General features: G+C 46.5%; 1 protein-coding gene across 1 annotated transcript in view; it reads right to left on the bottom strand.

Annotated features, from left to right (window-relative positions):
• Positions 1–3,364: 3,364 nt before the first annotated feature.
• The window catches only part of LOC139021563 (anthrax toxin receptor-like), a 108,394-nt gene continuing 90,000 nt past the window's right edge, over positions 3,365–21,758 (bottom strand). Inside the window, exons 11-17 of the mRNA XM_070431949.1 lie at positions 10,949–11,018; positions 10,317–10,395; positions 8,729–9,133; positions 7,437–7,475; positions 6,215–6,301; positions 5,118–5,195; positions 3,365–3,610 (exon numbers count right to left, since the gene is read on the bottom strand). Coding sequence (XP_070288050.1) covers positions 3,365–3,610; positions 5,118–5,195; positions 6,215–6,301; positions 7,437–7,475; positions 8,729–9,133; positions 10,317–10,395; positions 10,949–11,018 — 1,004 coding nt within the window. The remainder of the gene's footprint in view (positions 3,611–5,117; positions 5,196–6,214; positions 6,302–7,436; positions 7,476–8,728; positions 9,134–10,316; positions 10,396–10,948; positions 11,019–21,758) is intronic.

The following is a 21,758-nucleotide window of genomic DNA, read 5'->3' as shown; positions in this document are numbered from 1 at the left end:
TCGCCTCCTCTCACCCTCCCAGAGCTGGCAGCAGGCCCAAGAAGAAGATGAATAAGTGAGTGTCTGGTTGCACAGCACATTATCTGAAAACCAGAGAACTTGTACTACATGAGCAGTTTTTTCTCTTAGCAACAGGTGCACTCTGCAACTCACCCCAGGGTTGGGAGGAGATACAGGAGGCTGCTGAGGTCTCAGTCACCATTATGGGAGAGCAAAGTCACAAAGGCAGCAGTCAGCTTTGCCAGCTCACCCCACCCCCACCTATTGCAGCAGCACTGCTGGCAGCATTTGGCTGCAGGTGACAGCACTGGGATTTCATGGATTTGGAACCCCATCACCCACCACATAACCTGATGTGGTTGGTCCCCAGAAACACAGGGACCTGAAAACAGTGGAGGCATCCAACTTCCCAGGGAACACAGGCCATTGTTTTTTCACTACCCTGCAGATATCTAAAAGCCAGGGCAGTGCAAGACAACTAAATCTTGAGATTCAGCGCCACCTGCTAGGGAACATTAGAAAGGCTTTTTTATCGATCTACTAGAGAAGTCCCACTCATACATAGATGCCTAGACTGAGAAGGAACCCATCAGATACCATGAATAACCAAGGCAATGAGGCAGCTCAGAAAGAAAATTAAAAATCTTCAGAAAATAAACTTAGAGACATGGATATATGTGATTAAAATGACAGAAAATTCAAGATTGCAATTCTGAAAAAAACTCAATGATATGGAGGAAAACAATAAGTTAAATGAACTCGTTTAATTAAATTCATTGAACAAAACTATTACTTTATAAAACTGATTATAACTAACAAAAACCCCAAATGTATATACTGGAGATGAATCCTAAATAATAAAGAGGTAATATACAAACTAACTCTCACTCCATCACACCATCACAAGATAGCTGCATCCACAGCGGAAGTGGGGTTCCCATAATAACCCGTAATGAGCGATAAGCTGTGTGGCACCTCAGTCCGCACCCCTACCCTGGTGCCAGGCTGGGGTACCTCAGGCTGCATCCCCTGCCCGGTAGGACTTGACAAGGAACTTGAGGCCATGCTCAACATCTGGCAAAGCTTGATGGGGGACCTAAGGACGTGCCCTCCACCCAGGGCCAGAGGACCTGAGGCCACCCCCCCTGCCCTAGCACTGAGCCAGGGTCCTGCGAGTGCGAAAGGGGTCCTGAGGCTGCACCTCCCTGCTCAGAAGGGCTTGACAGGGGCCCTGAGGCTGTGCCCCCTAGCCAGTGGGGCTTGATGGGGGACCTGAGGTTGCGCCTCTTGCCCTGTGCTGGGCTGGAGGACTTGAAGCTGCACTCCCCACCCAGTGGGGCTTGACGGGGGTGGGGCCGGCTGGGTCTGGATCTCACCCAATAGTGGTGGGGCTGGCCAGGTCTGGTTCTTGCATGATTTCCAGGTGCACAGGGACTTGACCCTGGGTCCTGTGACATGCCCCAGACTCTGACAGGAGGAAGAATTTCATATACATTTTGCTAATTTTCTTTAATCTCTGACACTTCTATTTTAGAGAAAGGGCAAATAGCAATATTAAAATATTTCCTCTAATTAATTCTCTTTTAATATGCACAAATTTTGTGCACTGGGTCACTAGTAACTCAATAAAAGACATATAGAATGAACTAGAGAGCATAGGACATAAATCAGACCAGATGGAGGAAAGAATTAGTGATATGAAAGATAAACATTTAGAAATGACACAGGAGAAAGAAGAGAGAGACTTGAGCATAAAAAAGAAAAAACTATACAAGAACTATCTACTCTAACAGGAAAAGCAATATTAGAATAATAGGAATACTATAAGAAGAAGAGAGGGAGAAGAGAAGAGAGAGCCTATTTAAATAAATAGTTGATGAGAACTTTTCAAAGCTATGGAAAGAGCTAGATCCTCAAATCCAAGAAGCAAACAGAACACCAAATTATCTCAATCCAAAAAGTCCTTCTCTAAGACGCATCGTGCTAAAACTGTCAAAAATTAATGACAAAGAAATAATACTCATGGCATCCAGGGAAAAGAATGTAATCCATAAAGGAAAGCCCATTACATTAGATTATCATTAGATTTCTCAGCAGAAACCTTATAAGCTAGATAAGAGTGGAACCCAATATTCAAACTACTGAATGAAATTTCCAGCCAATAGATATGAAGGAGAAATAAAGACTTTTGTAGCCTTACACCCCTGAAGGAATTTACCACCAGAAAACCTCCATTGCAGGAAGTACTCAAGGGGGTTATTCTACCTGAAATAAAGAACAAAAAGTCACAAAACTACAAGTGGGACCATGAACACACAACATAAATAACTTGTAACAACATAAACATAAAAAGGAAGCAACAATGGTTTAAATTTGTACAGGGTCAAGGAGATTAGCTGCATTAAAAAAGGACTACTTTATATATGAAACTTTTTTTTTACATAAACCTAATGGTAATCACACACACACACACACACACACACACACACACACACACACGATAAAATGCTATAGAAACTCCTTGCCCAGCTTTGTCAGGAAGGTGAACATCATTGATTTCTCTCATATCATGAGTGATATTAGGGGTATAGGAAGGAAAATATTTCTGAAGAAGCAGTAGTTGCCAAGACACTTTCCAATGGTTTCTTGGGGTAACATGGGGGTGGGCTCCAAATGTGACACCCATATGGTCAGCACCCTCCTTCCTGTGAATGCTTATGTGTGCCAACACCCTGGTGTGCAGAGGTAAACAGCCAGGCATGGCCCGGGATTTTCAAAATCCTCTTCATGTCTCTGAGCTCATATCCTCCTCCTCCCTGGGGCAGGGAGGGAAGAATTTAGCTACTGGCACCTGAGTTTTTACTAGGGGTCTTGGCCCTGTGCTGAGCACATTGTAGCACTTACCACCAGCCTCATGGCCACAGGAGACACCATTATCTCCAACTTTTCAATTAGGAAAATAAAGCACGGATAGATTAAGTAACTTGCCTAAGTGATTTAGTAAAAGCCAGTGAATATAGACACTGGATTATATTTATATGTTAAAGATGATTTGGGATTTTTTTCAAAGACCTGAATATGACTGAAACCCCAGGTATGACTGTCCATGGTGAGCAAAGACCAGGCTGTGGCTGTGGGAATCATCCATGTCTACATTCACAGGACACCAGGGTGCTTTATCCTGCAGGAGTAGTATTGGTGGGTATGTCTCACACAGAGGGCAATGCTCACCTGCTAATAATCTTTCATGCTAATCAGCAACACATCCGACTCCTTTTGACTTTCAGCCAAGTCTCAATGTTCAGCACGGGACTCAATATATGTCCAGTTCAGTACACAAAGCGCTCTTAATATTCTGAGCTGTTTAATGTTTTAGAGGTTGCCTATGGGATGGGAGTGACAAGGTAGTTCTGCAGAGCGCACGGGCAGTGGGAGGGATCAGCGGAAGCATCCTGGAGGGAAGTTGGGAGCGTATCTGAGGGCGGTGTTGACACCATGAGCAGCAGCTGTTGAGGAAGAAGTAGTCCTGGTTGGGTCCAAGGCAGGCCATTGGGCCATAGGGCATTTGTGTGCAGTGGGGGTTCACTAGAGTGACGTCCATGCACCTGCCCTGTAGGGAAGAGAAAGAATGTCCCTGAGAAGTCATTGGAATGGGCACCAGAGCCTGTGGTCTTCTTGGCTCAAGGGGGTGGGAGTCAGGAGGCACGAGGACCACAGGGTGAACCTTTGTGATGCCCTTCCTCTCCATGGGCTCTGGGATCCAGCCAGGGCTCCTCCTTGGGGCCTTGGTTCAGGCATCAAAACTCTGTCTTGCTTTCTCAGGGCAGCACTAGTGTTGTGATTCTGCACTCCCTTTGCTGGAATTTGTCTGCTGCTCCTGGACCGAGAGCCTGGGAAGCAAGGATGAGGGAGGCCCTACAGCCCCCGCCACCCAGCATTGCTATTCTCGCTAAATGAGTGTGTGCTGAAGGGATGAGCAATCTCCAAGGTCCTTAGATTGGACACAGGCCCATAGGACAATGGCAGTAGGGACACCGTCTGATGGGTGACAGGCTGTGGAGGCTGCAGCACCCAAGGCCTCCTAGAACGGGATAAGTGTGATACAGCCCAGAGCTTCCAAATGCCCAGCTGCCCATCCACTGAGAGTCAGGGTTCACTGGATGTGGCCATGCAGCCCTCACTGCAGACCCTGGGGACTAGAGCATCCTCCAGGCTCCCTGGGCCATCTGAGCAAAGGGTTTGAGCACCTCAACGCCCAGGCAGGTGATTGCCTGGTGAGGCAGGAGCACCACTCTCCTTGGGCCCCAGGCTGGAGTAGGGGAGCCTTCTGGCGGTTTAGGGGTAACCTCCTTAGATCAGAAGTACTGACTCAAAAGGGGGCAGAGCAGGGAGAAGGGTGGAGCCAGGCCTCGGGTTTGAGTCCAGCTCTGCCTCTCCCGGCCTTTGTGAGCTGGGACAAGTCACTCAGCCTCTCTGTGCATCAGTCCCCTTGGTAAACTGAACAAAAATATTAATACCTACTTTTGCTGGCAAAAGTAACGTAGAAAAACATGTAAAGTTCTTAGGATCCCAGCTGTCCCATGTGAAAGATCCAACAAAAATTTACCATCATTATGTTTATTCTAAGGAGGAAAATTATCACAATTCATGTCAATGATCCAAAGAGGAAATATTCCCTGTCTGGTAAATCCAGTCAGTGTTGTTCAAACAACATTTGGAGGGTGACACCATGCTCTCCACCACTCCTGGCCCTGAGTGACCAGCTCAGGAGACTTTCAGTGGATGGGGTGGAGCCAGCAGACTCACAGGTCAGTGGTCAGAGGGGAGGGTCTATGGGCTGGGAGGCCAAGAGAAATTGCTGTTTGCCTTCCTGTATTTAAGTTGGCACATGGGAGGTAATGCTCTAGATAAGAGTTTCCTGGTACTCTTGAGACCACAATGCATGGGAAGTAAGTGGTGCCACATCCAGCACTGGCAGGAGAGGCTCCTGAGACCCCTTTCTCCACGCTTTGAGCATCTCCCTTGGCTGATGCCCAGACAGACCTCTCTGACCCACAATTTCAGTGGCCAACTGTCAAGGGCATAAAGCAAGGATCCTACCCCATGCTCCTGCTTACCTTGTTCCAGGGCTTAGAACACATCAATGGCACCTGGTTGTAGTTTTGAACAAAGTCACACAAGATGTCCAGTTTGTCCTGAAAAGCAGATGTGGCTGTGAGGAAGCTTTAGGCATGGATGCTGCCTCCAGAAGGTCTAATTCCCTTTGGCTCTATGGCTTGTGAGCACTCTGTCATCAGGAACTTCCTGGGACATCAGTGCAGCCTAGATCTGGGGCAGGGGCCAGGCAGCTCCTGTGTGTGTTGGGGGAGGGGGATGGTGGTCACTGAGAGCAGGCCTGTGAACTGGTAGTACAAGGTCCTGGCAAGCGGCCACAGCCCTGCCTGAAGTATGTGTGGCTTCTCCGTGCCCCCCTCCGACTGTCAGGGGGTGAGGCAGGGTTGGCCCTGCAGCTGACATCTGAATCTCAGGGAAGAAGCAATAGATCTGACAGGGACAGGGCAGAACTGTGGGAGAGAAGAGCAGAGCCCGGCAGACACTGTGGGGGTCTCTCTTCCTCTGACCAGTCAATGGGGCCTTGCCCTCTCCCTCCCTGTCACCTCGTGCCCCTGCCAGGCTGCCTTCTCCTCCCAGGGTGACCACAGCACTTCCTGGGAGAAGGACATTCCCTTCAGGCCCTTCCTCTCTGGGGCCCTTAGCACCCCAACTCAGAGGATCACCAGGACCATGCAGTGAGCTCTGCCCACACTCTCCTGAGGGGACTTCTGCAAGAACAGTTGGAGCCACTGGCATTTATGGGTGGTTCAATGGTGGTAGGCACTTGGCTGAGAGCTTTCCCCCTGCCTGTGCTAGTTTGTTTATGATTCAATTTGATTTAACTCATCCATCTGCTGGCCGATAAAACCCCAGTCATTGGTGGAGTTGATGACAACCTCCGTGAGAACCAAGGCGGTCCGGTTGCAACCCAGAAACAGAAATCATTAAGCCCAAGGGGAGGCCTGGGGCGAGTACCCAAATGACAGAAGTCCAGTGCCCATACATTTCATCTCACACAAGCCACGCTTTTGGCGCCCAGGACTGTGGGGCATGAACCTGCAGCCCTATCCTCCCACATCTTAGTCTTGGTCACAGCTCCCATCCATAGGAGACCTCTTACCTCTATTCTTTGCATGCTGTCTTCTTGGCACCCACAACAAGGGACAATCACTGTGGGACATGTCTGTATGGGACGTGTCTCTGGCTCCTAGAAAGAGAAAACACTGTCTGCTTCCTGGCCTGGCAGCTCCTGGGGGCAGACACAGGCCTCCTGTTGGCCCGCACCTGTCAGCTTTTGGCCACTCAGCAAACGTTTGTGGGAGAAATCCCGCACCAATGAGTAGCATCTGCCCCATCACAGAGTGCCCTCCAGGGAAAACACACACAAAGTCCTGTGGGTTTGCACACATGGCTCTTTCCAGAAAGACCAGGGGGTACTTTCTAGTTCCCTTCATTTCCCTCAAACTGCCCTTGGGAAGCCCGGTCCTGGGCTGTGTGCTGTGCTGGAGGGCTGTCAGGGTGAGAGCACTAGACAGTGACGGGCTGCATTACCTGACTCTGACAGATCCAGCCTCCCATGTCACACTGCAGCCAGCTCAGGGGCCTCCCAGTGCTGGGAGGCCAGTCTCCTCCCCTGTGCCAAACTCTTGCCTCCCCCACCCTGATGCCAGGCCCCAAGTTTCAAGAACACCATGCCAAGGTCCACCTACTTTATATGGGCATTGGTTTGAGCCACCTCAACCTGCTCACCTGCCCTTACGTCCCTGTGCTCCCCTGGGCCTGGCCTCCCTCACAGCTCAGTGCCAGGTCAGACTCCCTGCACCTTCCTCAGCCCCACAGTCCTTACAGGCCATGGCCAGCCACGCCTCTGCCCTGGGAGGACACAGGGAGGGGGCCAAGGAAATGGAGCCAGGGTACACCAGAGCCCCCAGGGGTGTCCAGGTCCCTCACCTAAGGCTCCTTTTCCAAAAGCTCACCTGGTCCTGAGGAAGGGCCCTTGCAAATATTCCTTTGGGAATTGACAAGAAAAGCCCCCTTTATGTCACTGGGATCCTATCAGTGGTACAACAGGCTCCCCTAGGCTGTCACTGCAATGACAGTGCCCTGGACCAGGCCGTGTTGGGTGCAGGGCAAGGTTGTCTGGGTGACATTCTGTGAGTTCCACGTCCTCCTTGGGGCTCTCCCTCCCCGCTGACACCCTCTTGTTCCTCCTGGCTCTCTGCGCAGGTGGGTGGAGCTGGTGGGTTGGGGAGTGGAAGTAGCCCCTAGGCTGCAGGAGGCCTCTGTCAAGGTCAGTGTGCCCACCAGGCTGCTGACAACATCAGAACCAAACCAGGACTTACCTTTTCTTGTTTCTGCACTGGGGGTGGCTCCTTGAATGTCTAGATAGAAGGTTAAAGAGACATAAGCAGAGCTGGGAGAGGCACGGAGTGTGCTGATGGCCATGCTGACGGGGGATCCTGCTCTGCAGCAGCAGGACAGAACATGGGGTTTGGGGTGCCAACCTGGGTGCCCATTCCTCCCTAAGTCTCCTCTCTGAGCCTCAGGCTGCTCAGGTAGCAAAGGGAATTGAAAGCTCCCTGTGGGTTTGATGGGGAGACAGCCAGACTAAGGAGCCTGGTCCCCAGGAGAGGCCCCCACATGGGAGTTTTCCTCAGCTGCTCACCATCATATCACAGAGCACATGGCCTAAACCCTTCCTCTCTCCACCAGATGCCCCTCCTCCCCCCTTCCCTACCGCCCTCCTCCGCAGCCTGCTCTGGCTTTCCAGTCCTCAGGGATGACAGTCACCTGCACCCAGGGCTTCCTCTCTCTCTCATCCTCCCTCCTTTACTGTGATTTTACCTGCTTGTTTCTGGTTGGTTTGCCTGCTCTTTCACACCTCTGCTTTTCTCTTTCTCTATCCAATACTCTGGCCTGTGTCCTTGCAGACCCAACTAGCCAGTGCCTCTGCCTCAATCCCTCCCTGAAGCCGGCCTCTGTCCTTTGCTGTTGCTCTGGTTACAAAGGGCACTTGCCACAAACTGTGAGGCTGACATTTTGCCCCCAATGCCCCAAGTACCATTACCAGACTGGATACCAGACTGTGAGCTCCTGCAAGGACGTTGGCACCTTCCAATGTGTCCCCTTGTGCCCAGCAGGGGTCCAGCACAACCTGGCCCCTAGTAATGACTGAAGAAGGCATGCCGGAAGCCCTGGAGATGTGCAGAGACCCAGGCTAGTTTTCAAAGGCACAGCTGCCACAGGAGTCGCGAATCAGGCCAGCATCATTCTCCCTTTGGGGCTACCCGTGCCTCCAGTGGGACCACTTCTTTCCTTGCCAGCACAGGCAGCCTCCACAGTGTCCCCTGAGTCCTTCGGAATCCTGGCTGCTGTGAGGCTGCCCTGTTCTCGGCTGTCTGAGTTCACTTCTGCCCAGGTGCCAGGGCAGCACATAGGCTTGCTCCCTGAAGGAATCACATGGCAGGAGGCTCCTTAGAAGCCCAGGCTACGCCGGGAGAGGAGGACAGAGTACCTTGTCTGCTCATGTGGCCATATGGAGCTTATGGGAACCTGTCCACAGGTGGGATCAGGCAGGCAGGCACGGCATTCCCCCGGGGTTGGTCATAGGGCTTCGTGGGCAGGAGTTACTCACCTTCTTGAAGCATAGCCGCCAGATGCAACAGAAGAGCAAGGGGAACATGAGCATGGCCGGGATGAGTGTGAGGAGGTATAGAGGGTCGGCAATGTGTATAAACTGTGTAGCGGGTGGTGGGGCAGTCGTTGTGTCTGGTGGCATGTCAGTTGTTGGCTCAGGTGTTGGATCAGGTGGCGGATCAGGTGGTGGGTCTGCTGGCGGGTCAGGTGGCGGGGGAGGTGGTGGTGGTGGAGCTGGTGGTGGTGGGGGAGGTGGCTGGGTTGTTGTAGTGGTAGTCCGCCGGGTAGTAGTACGCCTTCGGGTATTGGGAGGCTTCCGGGTAGTGGTAGGCCGTTGGGTAGTGGTAGGCTTCTGGGTAGTGGTAGGGGCAGGTGTTGTGGTAGTTGTAGGTACAGTTGTCGTCTGCTGAAAGGACACATGCGAGAGGCTTGCGGTGGGCATTGGTAGGCTCCAGCCAGGCAACCAGCACCAGGCATCCCTCACCTACTGCCTTGTCCAACTATTTTCTTCTCCTCAGGTTTCCCCATCTGCAGTGGACACAGTGGGGCTAGGAGGCCACGGCTGGGATGGAAGCAGCGTTATCAGCAGCACTGGAACCCCACAAACTGGCGCAGGACACCAGGGCAGTGGCAATTAGGCACAGGAGTCCCTCCTCCCAGGGTCACCTCTTCTCTAGCCTAACTCTGTCTGTTGCCCATGCCATGCGCCTGGGCTAAGGTACGTGGATGTGGAGCTCTGAAAAGTGAGCACCTGGGGAGCAGCACCTCAGCCCCAGGTGCCTCTCCCTGAGCTGAGTCCCCGCACCCCACATCGCTGAGGCTTCCCTACCAGCAGAGAGACAACCTCCCTGCCCAGTGCAGAAAGAGTTAGCAGAGAGGCCACTGAGGAGCAGGAAAAAGAGGAGAATCTGAAGGGAGGGCGTGTCATCTGCAAAATGACAGCATGTGTTCCCCGAGCAGAAGCCAGGGCTGTGATGTTCATGAGTCAGTTCATAGCCCTTCACCAGCTGCATCAATGCAATGGGAACACAACCTAACTGAGCAGGGCAAGAGCTGGTCCTACTGTCTACATCCCCTGTGCCTGGAGCTAGATTTGTTGGACTCGGGTAGTCCAGGGGTTTAGACCTGTGGTCCCTAGCACACAGCCTTCCAGCATCTCCCACTCACCCCAGCTGGAATCTAGATAGACCAGAACTCCCTACCACTAGACCTGGGTCTGGGGAAGTGGCAAGTTGGCTACCCTTGTGGGCAGAGCTCTAATTGGTTCTACCACAATCCTAATGATACTTGGTTCACAGATAGAGAGCAGAGTTTCAAAAAGGCCTGGCCAGCTGACTGTATCCAGGGGTCTAGTAGATGCACTCCTAGGGTACTTTCCGAACTTGAATGGGGAAACAGCTCCCTCATTAAAGATTAAAACCTGGGCTGGCTGTGAGATGCTGGGGAGGTGGCTGTCAGCACCAGCTACTTACTGGGCCTGCCTACAGTCTCTGGTCCCATTTCCTGACTCCAGAGGGTGTCTCTCCCTCCCGTGAAGGGGATGTGCATAGCCCTGGATTGAGGCTGTAGCCTGACCCAACACTCACACAATCCTCACTGATGATGTTAATATCGTTGTTGATGAAGCTGATGCCATTGTCCAGGCTAACTTCAATGAAGACCTTCCTAAACACAGAAAGGGCAGACAGTCACCACCAGCCCGGATTGATACAGTTCCTGCTCTTAAGCTGTAGCCCACAGTTCTCATAGTATTGACTTAGTACCTGAGGCATTTAGTCAGCAGGGAGCAGACAGCATGGGTAAGTTGAGCTCATTTCCATGCACTACAAAATCAACCTCTGTATAAAAGGCTGACCATACAGCAAGGAGCCCTGCACAGGGTCAGATGCCCTTGTGGCCATGGGCTAAGTGACCAGGGATAGCTTGGTGTCACCATCTCCACTCTTCTTTATTCATAGAATAAACCCTATGCATGGCTTCGCTTCATATGGTTGGTAGGAACACTGGTACCATCCCTTGGACAAAACATCTCCTGCATTCCTATCTTCCTCAGCAGATCCCTGAGCGCCCGGGGGACCTCCAACAAAGGTGGTTGCCAAGGTGGCCCAGAACCCTCTAAGAAAGAGACAGGCATTGTCCCAGCAGAGGTGGCATCTCACATTCTGGAAAACTCATGATGACAACAACTGCCTATGTAATCCCCGAGCTGGGCACTTACTGGCCTGGATATTCTGTCTTTATTCCTGGGCACATTAGGATGGTATCTTGCACAGATGTGGCTTTTTTGTCTGAAAGAAAATCATGTAAAAACTAGAGGCGCGGTGCACAAAAATCTGTGCACTCGGGGGGGGGGGGGGGTATTCCCTCAGCCCGGCCTGTGCCCTCTTGCAGTCTGGGACCCCTCAGAGGATGTCCACCTGCTGGCTTAAGCCTGCTCCCTGGGGGATTGGGCTGAAGCTGGCAGTCAGCCATCCCTCTGGCAGCCCGGCAGCACTCAGGGTATGTCCGATTGCCAGCGGGGAGCAGGCCTAAGCTGCAGTCGGACATACTTAGCGCTGGTGAGGAGGCGGGAGAGGCTCCCACCACCACCCCTGTACTGGCAGCCGTCAGCCTGGCTTGTGGCTGAACAGAGCTTCCCCTGTGGGAGTGCAGTGACCACCAGGGGGAAGCTCCTGCATTGAGTATCTGCCCCCTGGTGGTCAGTGTGTGTCATAGTGACCACTCATTCCCAGTCATTCTGCTGTTATGATCAGTTTGCATATTGTCCTTTTATTATAAAGGATGTCAGTGGATAAAGAACCACCTTTACTGAGAACCACCTAAAGATGATCTGAACAAAATTCCTATAGTTAAGGATATGAAGAAATAGCCACACTCAGGATGTGGAACAGGTGAATCCCACACCCACAGTATGGTGATTAAGAAATGAGAGGCACAAAATAATACACAATCCAGTTTAAAAAAAATGGCAGAGGACCTGAATAGACATTTCTCTAAAGAGGATATACAGACATTTGAAAAGATGTTCAACATTACGAATCACCAGTCAGAGGCAAATAAAAACCATAATGAGATATCACTTCACACTTGTAGGGATGGTTATCAATAAATCAACAAAGTGTTAGTCAGGATATAAGGAAAAGAGAACCTTCATGTACTGTTCCTGGAATTGTAAATTCATGCAGCTACTATGGAAAAAAAGTGTGGAGGTTCCTCAAAATATTGAAAATAGAACTACAATATGACTCAGCAATTTGAGTTCTGGTTATTTAACCAAAGAATTCCACAACACTATGTTGAAAAGATATGTACACCCCTACATTTATTATAGCACTAGTGGACTGGTGCATGAATTCATGCACATCAAAAGGAAATCAACTAGAAGACATTTTAATATTGCTATTGACTCTTTCTCTATAATAGAAGTGTCAACCATATTCATGATTGACAATGACAGATGGAAACACATGCGTGTGATTGGTGCCAGTGAGAACTTTAGATAGATAAACTTGCTTAATTAGACCTGCTTTCTGATTTAGCTAAACTTTTCTCAGCCTAGTGAAGCACCCTAACTTCTCTTTCAGATAATTGTCAGCAACACAGCAAAAATATCAACACAAAGCATATTACTATTGTAGATCATGAAGGGAGAACAAAGGGTAAAATATTTAACGGTAGCAGTGTTTGATTATATTCTGCACAGTGACAAAACCTGAAGTCATTTTCAAGGTCCACCATTTCTTACTTCTTTTCAGTTGGGTCAAGTTTCTATATTTAAAATAGCCAAGGTATGGAAGCACCCCAGTGTACATTGATGAATAAGTAGAGAATGTAGATGTGTAACGTATACACAATGAACATTACTCAGCCATAAAAATAATGAAATCTTAACATTTGCAATGATATGCATGGACCTAGAGGGTATTATGCCAAGTGAAATGAGTCAAACAGAGAAAGGCAAATACCATATGATTTAACTTATATGTGGAATATAAAAAACAAAATAAATGAACAAAGAAAACAGAAACAAACACATAAATATATAAAACAAATGGATGGTTATCAGATAAGGAGGGGCAAGGTTAAAAATGTACAAGTGATTGAAAAGTACTAACTTCTTGTTATAAAAATAGCCATGGTGTTATAGATTGCAATAATTGTATATGGTATCAGATAAGTATTACACCATATACTTATCTGTACTGGGGTAATAACTTCATAGTTTATATAAATGTCAAATGACTAGGTTGTATACCCCAAGCTAACATAATATTGTATGTCTATTGCAACTAAAAAATAAAAATTTGGAATGTCAATGTACATGTTCATCCATCCATTTCCACTGTTGCTTGCCCTGGCAAGCAGAGCTAACATTTTGGCACCCACCGGCTTCTCTTCTCTGCCTTCTTGAACACATACTATGTCTCAGGCACTGTTTAATGCTCTATGTTTAATAGGAACAAGGCAGGCAAAGGCCCTGCTCTTAAGGGCCTTCCATTTCAGGTTTTTGAGAGAGAGACAATGAAATAACAATTAAGAAATAAGTGCCAGAGATTTAAAAATGCTTTAATATCAATAAACAAGGGAAGGTATAGAAAAAGAAGGGGAGGGAATATTGCTTAGGAATAGGTGACATGTCCTATCTTTAAGGATCTTATTTATCTTCCAGATAAACTGACACATTTATTTTGAAAATGTTTTAATTTCTGGGATTTACTTAAAAAATTCTATGGTGAGGATATCAACAAAACCAGACTGACTAGGGTTGTTAATTATTTAAAGTAGGTGATGTATGCTTCAAGTTCACTCTATAATTCTTTTTACTTTTGTATATTGTTGAAAATTTCCTTTAAAAATAATGTGTCTCAGAGGAGAGATCCAGGATGACTGGTGTAGGAGGATGTGTAACATGCATCTTTCCATAAGCAGCATCATTCCATAAACACACTGAAATATACACCTTTGAATAAAGCACTTACTCCTGAGAGACAACGGACAGGTGATTGAAACAGACAAGAAAAAGAGACCCAATAGAGAAAGCCAGGATACCATAGTGCTTATCCAGAATCTGCAGGAACACAGCAGATCAGAGGCAGCAGTAAGCACCATTGTTTATGTCTCCTTGACTTTGATAAGGGAGGTGGGACATCATTCTGGGTGCTTTGGCCTACTTGCAAGATTGCTGCAGTGCATTCCCAATCACACTGCCCCTGAACCCATTTTAGGTTTGAATAAAAAGACAAGGCAGGATCAATAGGCTTAACCATGCACTCCTGGCGCTGCCACAGGCCAGTAGACCAGCACCTCAGCTGTCATCAGTTCCTACCCAGCCCCTACTGGCTGCCCAAACTACCTGGAATACACAGCCTTCAAAGAGGTTGCTCTATACAACATCACTTTCTGAATAACATGTGAAAAAAGACCATATAGAGAACACTGGGGAGCTGTGGGAGCTCTCCTTGAACTTCAGAAATTCTCTTGAGTCTAAGGTGTTAGTGAGAGCCATTGTATACCTCCCACCCCCATCTTGATATGGCAGGTGGCTCTATCCAGGTGCTCTGTCCTACCTGTAACTTCATCATGGCATGTTCCTGTATACATTGTCTGAGCCTAATTAGGCTCCAAACAAAGGGAGCAAGCAAGATCAACAACACATTACTACACATATCTGGCCTTCCTCCAAGTTGGTCCAGTTTTATAGGCCAGATCCCTGGACAATGTCGTCATTCACTCAGCTCCCTCTGTACTTTCAATTTTATATGGCACACACAGATCATGTAGAGGTCACTTCTATACAAGGCCACTTTTTCACAAATGGAGGAGATAGTTATTTTGTCTAATTCATAGAAACAAACATAGAAATTCAATCAAAATGAAAAAAGAATATCAAATAAAGAAACTAATAAAATGATCATAAAAGGTCTAATGATTAAGAGATGAGTAAAGAATTTTAAAAAATGGTCTTAAAGATGCTCACCAAACTTGACATTGGAATAGAGCAAATTGGGGAGAACGTCAATATAGAGTTAGAAAGTATCCGAAGAAATGAAGCATACCGAAATAATATAATAATTGAAATAAAAATACACTACAAGGAATCAACAGCACATTAGCTAATAAAGAAGAATGAATCAGTGGCCTGGAACACAGATGAGTAGAAATCAACCAATCAGAACAGGAAAACAATTATAAAGATGAGGATAGCTTAATAACTCTTAGGAAACATCAAGTGCACAAACATTCACATTATTGAAATACCAGAAGGAGAAGAAAGAGAAAAAGGAACAGAAACCTGGAAAGAAAGCACATCAAGATTAAGACGCACAGAGAATTGCAAACAAGTTAAATCCAAAGAGACCCACACCCAGATATATTATAATTAATATGGAAAAAGTAAAACATAGAGAAAATTTTGAAGGCAGCAAGAGGAAAACAATTAGTTACATACAAAGAAACCCCCACAAGGTTGTCAGCTGATTTCTTAGCAGCAACTTTACAGGACAGAGGTAATGGGAGTACATCTTTAGAGCGATTAAAGAAAGGCAAATACAACTGAAAGTAATTTATCCAACCAGGTTCTTACTCAGAATTGAAGAAGAGATAAAAAATTTCCAGACATATAAAAAGTAAAGCAATTCATCACCATTAAACCAGCTTTACAAGAAATGATAAAGGGTCTCCTTTAATAAGAAAAGAAAAGTTATAACCAGAAGTAAGAAAACATGAGAAAGAAAAAATATTCACAGGTCAAGACAAATGTTTAATAAATATAGTGACTCACACGTTTAAAAAGTTACTATGCCTAAAAACAAATGTACTAAACTCAACTCAAAATGAATAAGTAGTAAAAAGAAACACAAAACAAAATGATCTGAAATATGGCATATAAACAAAGCATGCAGATGGGATAAAAACCGTTCTTTCAGAATATATTTGAACTTAAATGCACATCAGCTTAAAATAGACAGTTGTATATAAAGAATGATATGCATAAAGTTCATGGCAAACACTAACTGAAAACTTACAAAAGGATATGCAAAGAATAAAGAGAATAGAACTGTAATAAAACACTAAAGAAAATTAGCAAACCACAGGACAAAGAAAAATAAAAGAAAGGAACAAAGGAGAGAGCTGAGAAGTCAGTTGCCAGGATCCCTGTGCTGAGTCATTCCCCCATACTGCAGAGGCCATATTTCTCAGGAAGGGTATTTCTCTCCATGCAATGTCAGCCCTGGGGGAAGCAATAAGCCCACACATGAGGATCCCTCTCACCCGACCCTGTGGAGCTTAAGTGCTGCTGAAGAGTACAGCCTGAGGCTCGTTAAGTGACAGAGCCTAACTGACAGCCTGCAGACAGGTAGATCTCTGGGTACTTTGCGACTCTTGCTGAGCTGTCCCTGGGCCTGGTGTTAGTAGACCTTAGTGCACAGCTTTGTCTTTTTCACATGCACCAAGACCAGCAGAGGGAGCCACATGCTGTGGATCACTGATAGCACCAAACAGGTTACCCAGTCAGTTACAGACAGCATCTGACATTGGCTTGCACCAGAGTCCCTTTGAAGAGTCCCAGAACCAATAAACCAAGTGGGCAGTTCCAGACAACAGAGCAGGATTCAATAAGCTTCCCAAGCAGCATTTCCACAGGGAGATATTTGGAGCTTCAAAACTTGCTGAGGTGAATTCCAATTTGTGTTATCCGCCCCAACCCAGCCACCTACACACTGTTTTTGGGGTTGAGTCTTATTGTCAGCTAGCCTGAGGGTTGATTCCATGTTTGAACAGGACAATAGCAATCAAGTCTCAATTCTGACAGGAGGGTCCACATAATGCCCACAAGGGACATTCTTAGAGCATCCAGCTCAGGTGATCAGGGAGATTGTGCTACTGGGTCCCACAGGTCATCCACTATATAACACCATCCTACCAGGACTGGGAGTCATAGGAGATCTACCTAATACATAGAAGCAAACACAAAGTGGTAGTGAAAATGGGGAGAAAAATAAACAGGTCCCAAATGAAGGAACAAGAGTATTCTTCAGAAGAGCTAAGTGAAATGGAGGTAAGAATTTTATCAGATATAGAATTCAGAGTAATGACTATAATGATGCTCAAAACCATAAAAAAGATGAGTCACAAATGAAGAGTGCCATATCTGATATAAAGCATACACTGGAAGAAATAAACAGCAGGCTTGATGAAACAGAGGATCAAATCAGTGATTTAGAAGATAATGTAGAAAGAAACACTCAAACAAAGCAGCAAAAAGACTTAAAAATGATGATAGTTTAGGGGACATTTGGGACATGAAGTGTAAAAACATTCATCCCATAGGGATACCAGAAGGGGAAGAGAGAGATAAAGGGATTGAGAACCTATTTGAAAAAATAATGACTGAAAACTTCCTTAATCTGGTGAAGAAAAAAGAAATACAAGTCGAGGAAGCACAGAATCCCAAGCAAGATGGACCAAAGAGGCCTACACTGAGACACACCATAATTAAAATGGCAAAAGATAAAGACAAAGAGAATGTCTTAAAAGCTGCAAGAGAAAGGCACTCAGTCACCTGCAAGAGAGTTCCCATAAGACTGTCAGCAGATTTCTCCACAGAAACACATCAGGTCAGAAGAGACTGGCATGAAATATTCAAAGTGATGAAGAGAAAGGGCCTACAACAAAGGCTACGTTATCTAACAAGGCTATTATTTAAAACTAGAGGCCCGTTGCACAAAATTCGTGCACTTCGGGGGGAGTGTCCCTCAGCCTAGCCTATGGCCTCTCGCAGTCTTGGACCCCTTGGGGGATGACCACCTGCTGGCTTAGGCCCACTCCCCAGGGGATTGGGCCTAAGCTTGGAAACAGACATCCCTCTGGCAGCCTGGGTGCCCTCAGGGGATATCCACTTGCCAGTGGGGAGCAGGCCTAAGCTGCAGTCTGACATCCTTAGTGCCGCTGAGGAGGCGGGAGATGCTCCAACCATCACTGCTGTACTGAGAGCCTTCAGCCTGGCTTGTGGCTGAGCAGAACTCCCCTGTGCATTGCACTGACCACCAGGGAGCAGCTCCTGCATTGAGCATCTGCCCCCTGGTGGTCAGTGTGTGTCATAGTGACCATTCATTCCCAGTGGTTCTGTTGTTAGGGTCAATTTACATATTACCCTTTTAATATATAGGACTAGAGGCCTGATGCATGAAAATTCATGCAAGAGTAGGCTTTTCTTCCTCCAGCTTCTGGGACCAATGCTTTCCTCCTCTGGCAGCTGGCAGGCACCTGGGATCCAGGCAGCTTTCCTCTGGCCACCAGCAGGCACCCAGGACTCTGGTGGCCTCACTCTGGCCACCAGCAGGCACTCAGGACCCAGGTGTCTTCCTCTCTGGCTGCTAGGAGGCACCCCGTACCGGGCTTCACTCCAGCCCCAGTTTCATCTGGATTGAGGTCTGGAAGGACATCTGGTCTAATTAGCATATCACCATTTTATTATTATAGACTAGAGGCCCGGTATACTAAATTCATGCATGGGGGGGCGGTCCCTCAGCCTGACCTGCACTCTATCCAAGCCAGGAGCCCTCAGGGGATGTCCTACTGAAAGCTTAATCCTGTTCCCTGTGGAGAGCGGGTCTAAGCTGAAGTCTGGCCTCCCTCTGCAGGGGGCAACCAGCTGATTAGGGGAAGGTGCCGCCCCATCACCCTGCTGCTGCTGCCACTGCCAGCCACCAAGGTGTTTTCATCAACATGGACTCCAGTCCCTTCACCATGAAATGATGACAACTTTCTTTAGGCATTTTCAAGATGTCTCTTTCATAGGATATGATATTTCTTTCTTTCTTTATTTTTTATCCTCACCTGAGGATATTTTTCCATTGATTTTTAGAGTGCATGGAAGGGAGAGAGAAAGAGAGAAACATCAATGTGAGAGGGACACTTTGATTGGTTGCCTCCTGCATGAGCCCTGACCTGGACCCTGGCCAGGGAGGATCCTGCAACCTAGATACATGCCCTTGATCAAAATCAAACCTGGACCCTGTGGTTGGCAGGCTGAGCTCTATCCACTGAACCAAACTGGCTAGAGCAGGATATGACATTTGTTAGCTCCTCCAGTAGTGGAACTTTGTTTTTTCCTCCAGGAGTGAGGTGGAAAAACTCCAGATCACCTTCCTGGACTCTTATTAAGCAAGTTACCATGATCGCTGTGATGTGGTGTACAGGGAGCTCAGCCAATGAGTGGTCAGAAAAGGTGTTTCCTCTGTAGCTTACATGTAGAGACAGAACTGCTGGCGTGCCCCCGGCTGGCAGGCCTGTTCTCTGCAGGCCTGCCTGTTCACTGCTGTGGCCCGCAGGCATGCCCTGCTCCCTGCTCTCTTCAGGCCTGCACCATCCATGGCTTGCCTCACTGCACAGCAGTCCCCTCCCGCCCACCTGCGTGTACAGACTCCTCTTGAGCAGTTGTGACTTACGGTGTCTTGGCTAATTTGCATATTACCTCTCTCTCTCTCTTTCTTTCTCTCTCTCTCTCTCTCTCTCTCTCTCTCTCTCTCTATATATATATATGTATTTTTTGAAGGATAAATAAAGAGCTTCCCAGACATGAGAAAGCTAAATGAGTTTATTACCACCACACAGTATTGAAGAAGAATAAAAAGAAAAAGGAGAATGAGGAGAAGGAGGAGAGGGAGGGAGAGGAGGAGGAGGAGGAGGAGGAGAAGAAGAAACAGAAATATGGTTGAAAAATAAAATGGCAACCTATATGTACCTTTCCATAATCGCTTCAAATGTAAGTAGGTTAAATGCTCCAGTCAAAAGACATAAAGTAGCTGAATGAATAAGAAAACAAAACCCATATATATGCTATCTTCAAAGACCACCTCAGAACTAAAGATACGAGCAGACTAAAAGTAAAGAGATGTAAAACAATATTTTATGCAATGGAACAGAAAAGAAAGCTGGGATGGCTTTCTATATCTGACAATATAGATTTAAAAACCAAGGCTATAGGAAGAGGCAAAGGACACTACATAATGATAAACGAATCAGTCCAACAAGAGTACATAACCCTTATAATTATTTATGCACCCAACATAGGAGCACTGAAATATGTAAAGCAAATCTTGATGGACACAAAGGGAGTAGTTTACAGTATTATAGTCATAGTAGGGGATTTTTACACCCCACTGACAAGAATTGATAGATCTTCCAGATAGAAAATCAACAAGGAATGGTGGTCTTAAATGACAAACTAGACAAGATGGATTTAATTGATATCTTCAGAACACTTTATTCCAATGCAGTAGAATATACAATCCTTTCAAGGGCCCATGAAATGTTCTTAAGGCTAGCTCACATGTTAGGAAGAAAAACAAGTCTCACTAAGTTTAAGAAGTTTGAAATCATATCAGGCATCTTCTCTGACCACAATGCTATGAACCTAGAAATCAATCATGAGAAGAAAATGAAACAACACACAAAGTCACGGAAGCTAAATAACATGTTACTAAACATTGAATGGGTTAACGATGAGATCAAGAAATAAATCAAAGGATAACTAGAAAAAAATGAAAATGAGAACACAGCACAAAAACTGGAACTGTGGGACACAGTGAAAGCAGTCCTAAGAGGGAACATGATAGCACTACAGGGCTCTCTCAAGAAAACAAGAAAAAGTTCAAATAAACAATCTAACTTTGCACATAAAGAAACATGAGAAAGAACAACAAACAAAGCCCAGTGTGAATAGAAAGAAGGAAATAATGAAGATCATAGCAGAAATGAATGAAATAGAGTCTAAAAAAAAACAATAAAAAAGATCAATGAAACCAAGAGCTGGCTCTTTGAAAAGGTAAGCAAGATTTAGAAACTTTAAACCAGACTCACCAAGAAAAAAATAGAGGACCCAAAGAAATAAAATCAGAAATGAAAGAGGAGAAATAACAACTGACACTACAGAAACACGAAGGATTGTAAGAAAATATTATGAACAACTATATGCCAAAAGTTGGACAAACTGAATGAAATGGATAAATTCCTAGAAACTTACAATCTTCTAAAACCAAATCAGAAAATCTGAATAGACAGAATACAACTAGTGAAATTGAAGCAGTAATTAACAAAACAAAACAAAAAACTCCCAACAAACAAAATCCCTGAACTAGATGGTTTTTCCGGTGAATTTTACCAAAAAAAAATTCAAAGAAGAACTAACACCTGTCCTTCTGAAACTATTCCAAAAATTCAAGAAGGGAGAAGATTCCTAGCTCATTTTACAAGGCCAGCATTATTCAAATTCTAAAACCAGAGATAGACATGACAGAAAATAAAATTATAGGCCAATATTGCTGATGAACATTGATGATGAAATCCTCAACAAAAAATTAGCAAACTGGATTCAGCAATACATTAAAAAGATCATACACAGCCCTAGCCAGCTTGGCTCAGTGGATAGAGTGTCAGCCTGCAGACTGAAGGCTCCCTGGTTCGATTCTGGCCAAGGGCACATGCCTGGGTTGCGGGCTCGATCTCCAGTAGGGGGTGTGCAGGAGGCAGCTGATCAATGATTCTCTCTCATCATTGATGTTTCTATCTCTCTCTCCTTCTCTCTTCCTCTCTGAAATCAATAAAGAAATATATTTTTTAAAAAAGATCATACACATTGATCAGGTCGGATTTATTGTGGGGATGCAAAGTTGGTGCAATATCTACAAAACAGTAATTGTGATTACATCACACTAGGGGCCCAGTGCACAAAATTTGTGCATGGGAGGGCGTCCCTCAGCCTGGCCTACACTCTCTTGAAATCTGGGAACCCTTGGGGGATGTCCAACTGCAGGTTTAGGCCTATCCTCTGGCCCCTAACTGCTTGCCTGCCTGCCTGATCACCCCTAACCACTCGCCTGCCTGCCTGATTGCCTCTGCCTGCCTGTTTGATTGCCCCTAAGCACTCTGCCTCCTTGTCTGATCACCCCTAACTGCCTCTTCCTGCCTGCCTGATCGCCCCTAAGCACTCTGCTTGCCTGATTACCCCTAACTGCCTTTCCGTA

Source organism: Myotis yumanensis, unplaced genomic scaffold (assembly GCF_028538775.1).
Source record: "Myotis yumanensis isolate MYYU_CA2020_CCGP unplaced genomic scaffold, mMyoYum1.0.hap1 SCAF_13, whole genome shotgun sequence".
Taxonomy (NCBI): Eukaryota; Metazoa; Chordata; class Mammalia; order Chiroptera; family Vespertilionidae; genus Myotis; species Myotis yumanensis.
The sequence above is the reverse complement of the archived record's forward strand: the minus strand, read 5'-3'. Positions and strand labels throughout refer to the sequence as shown.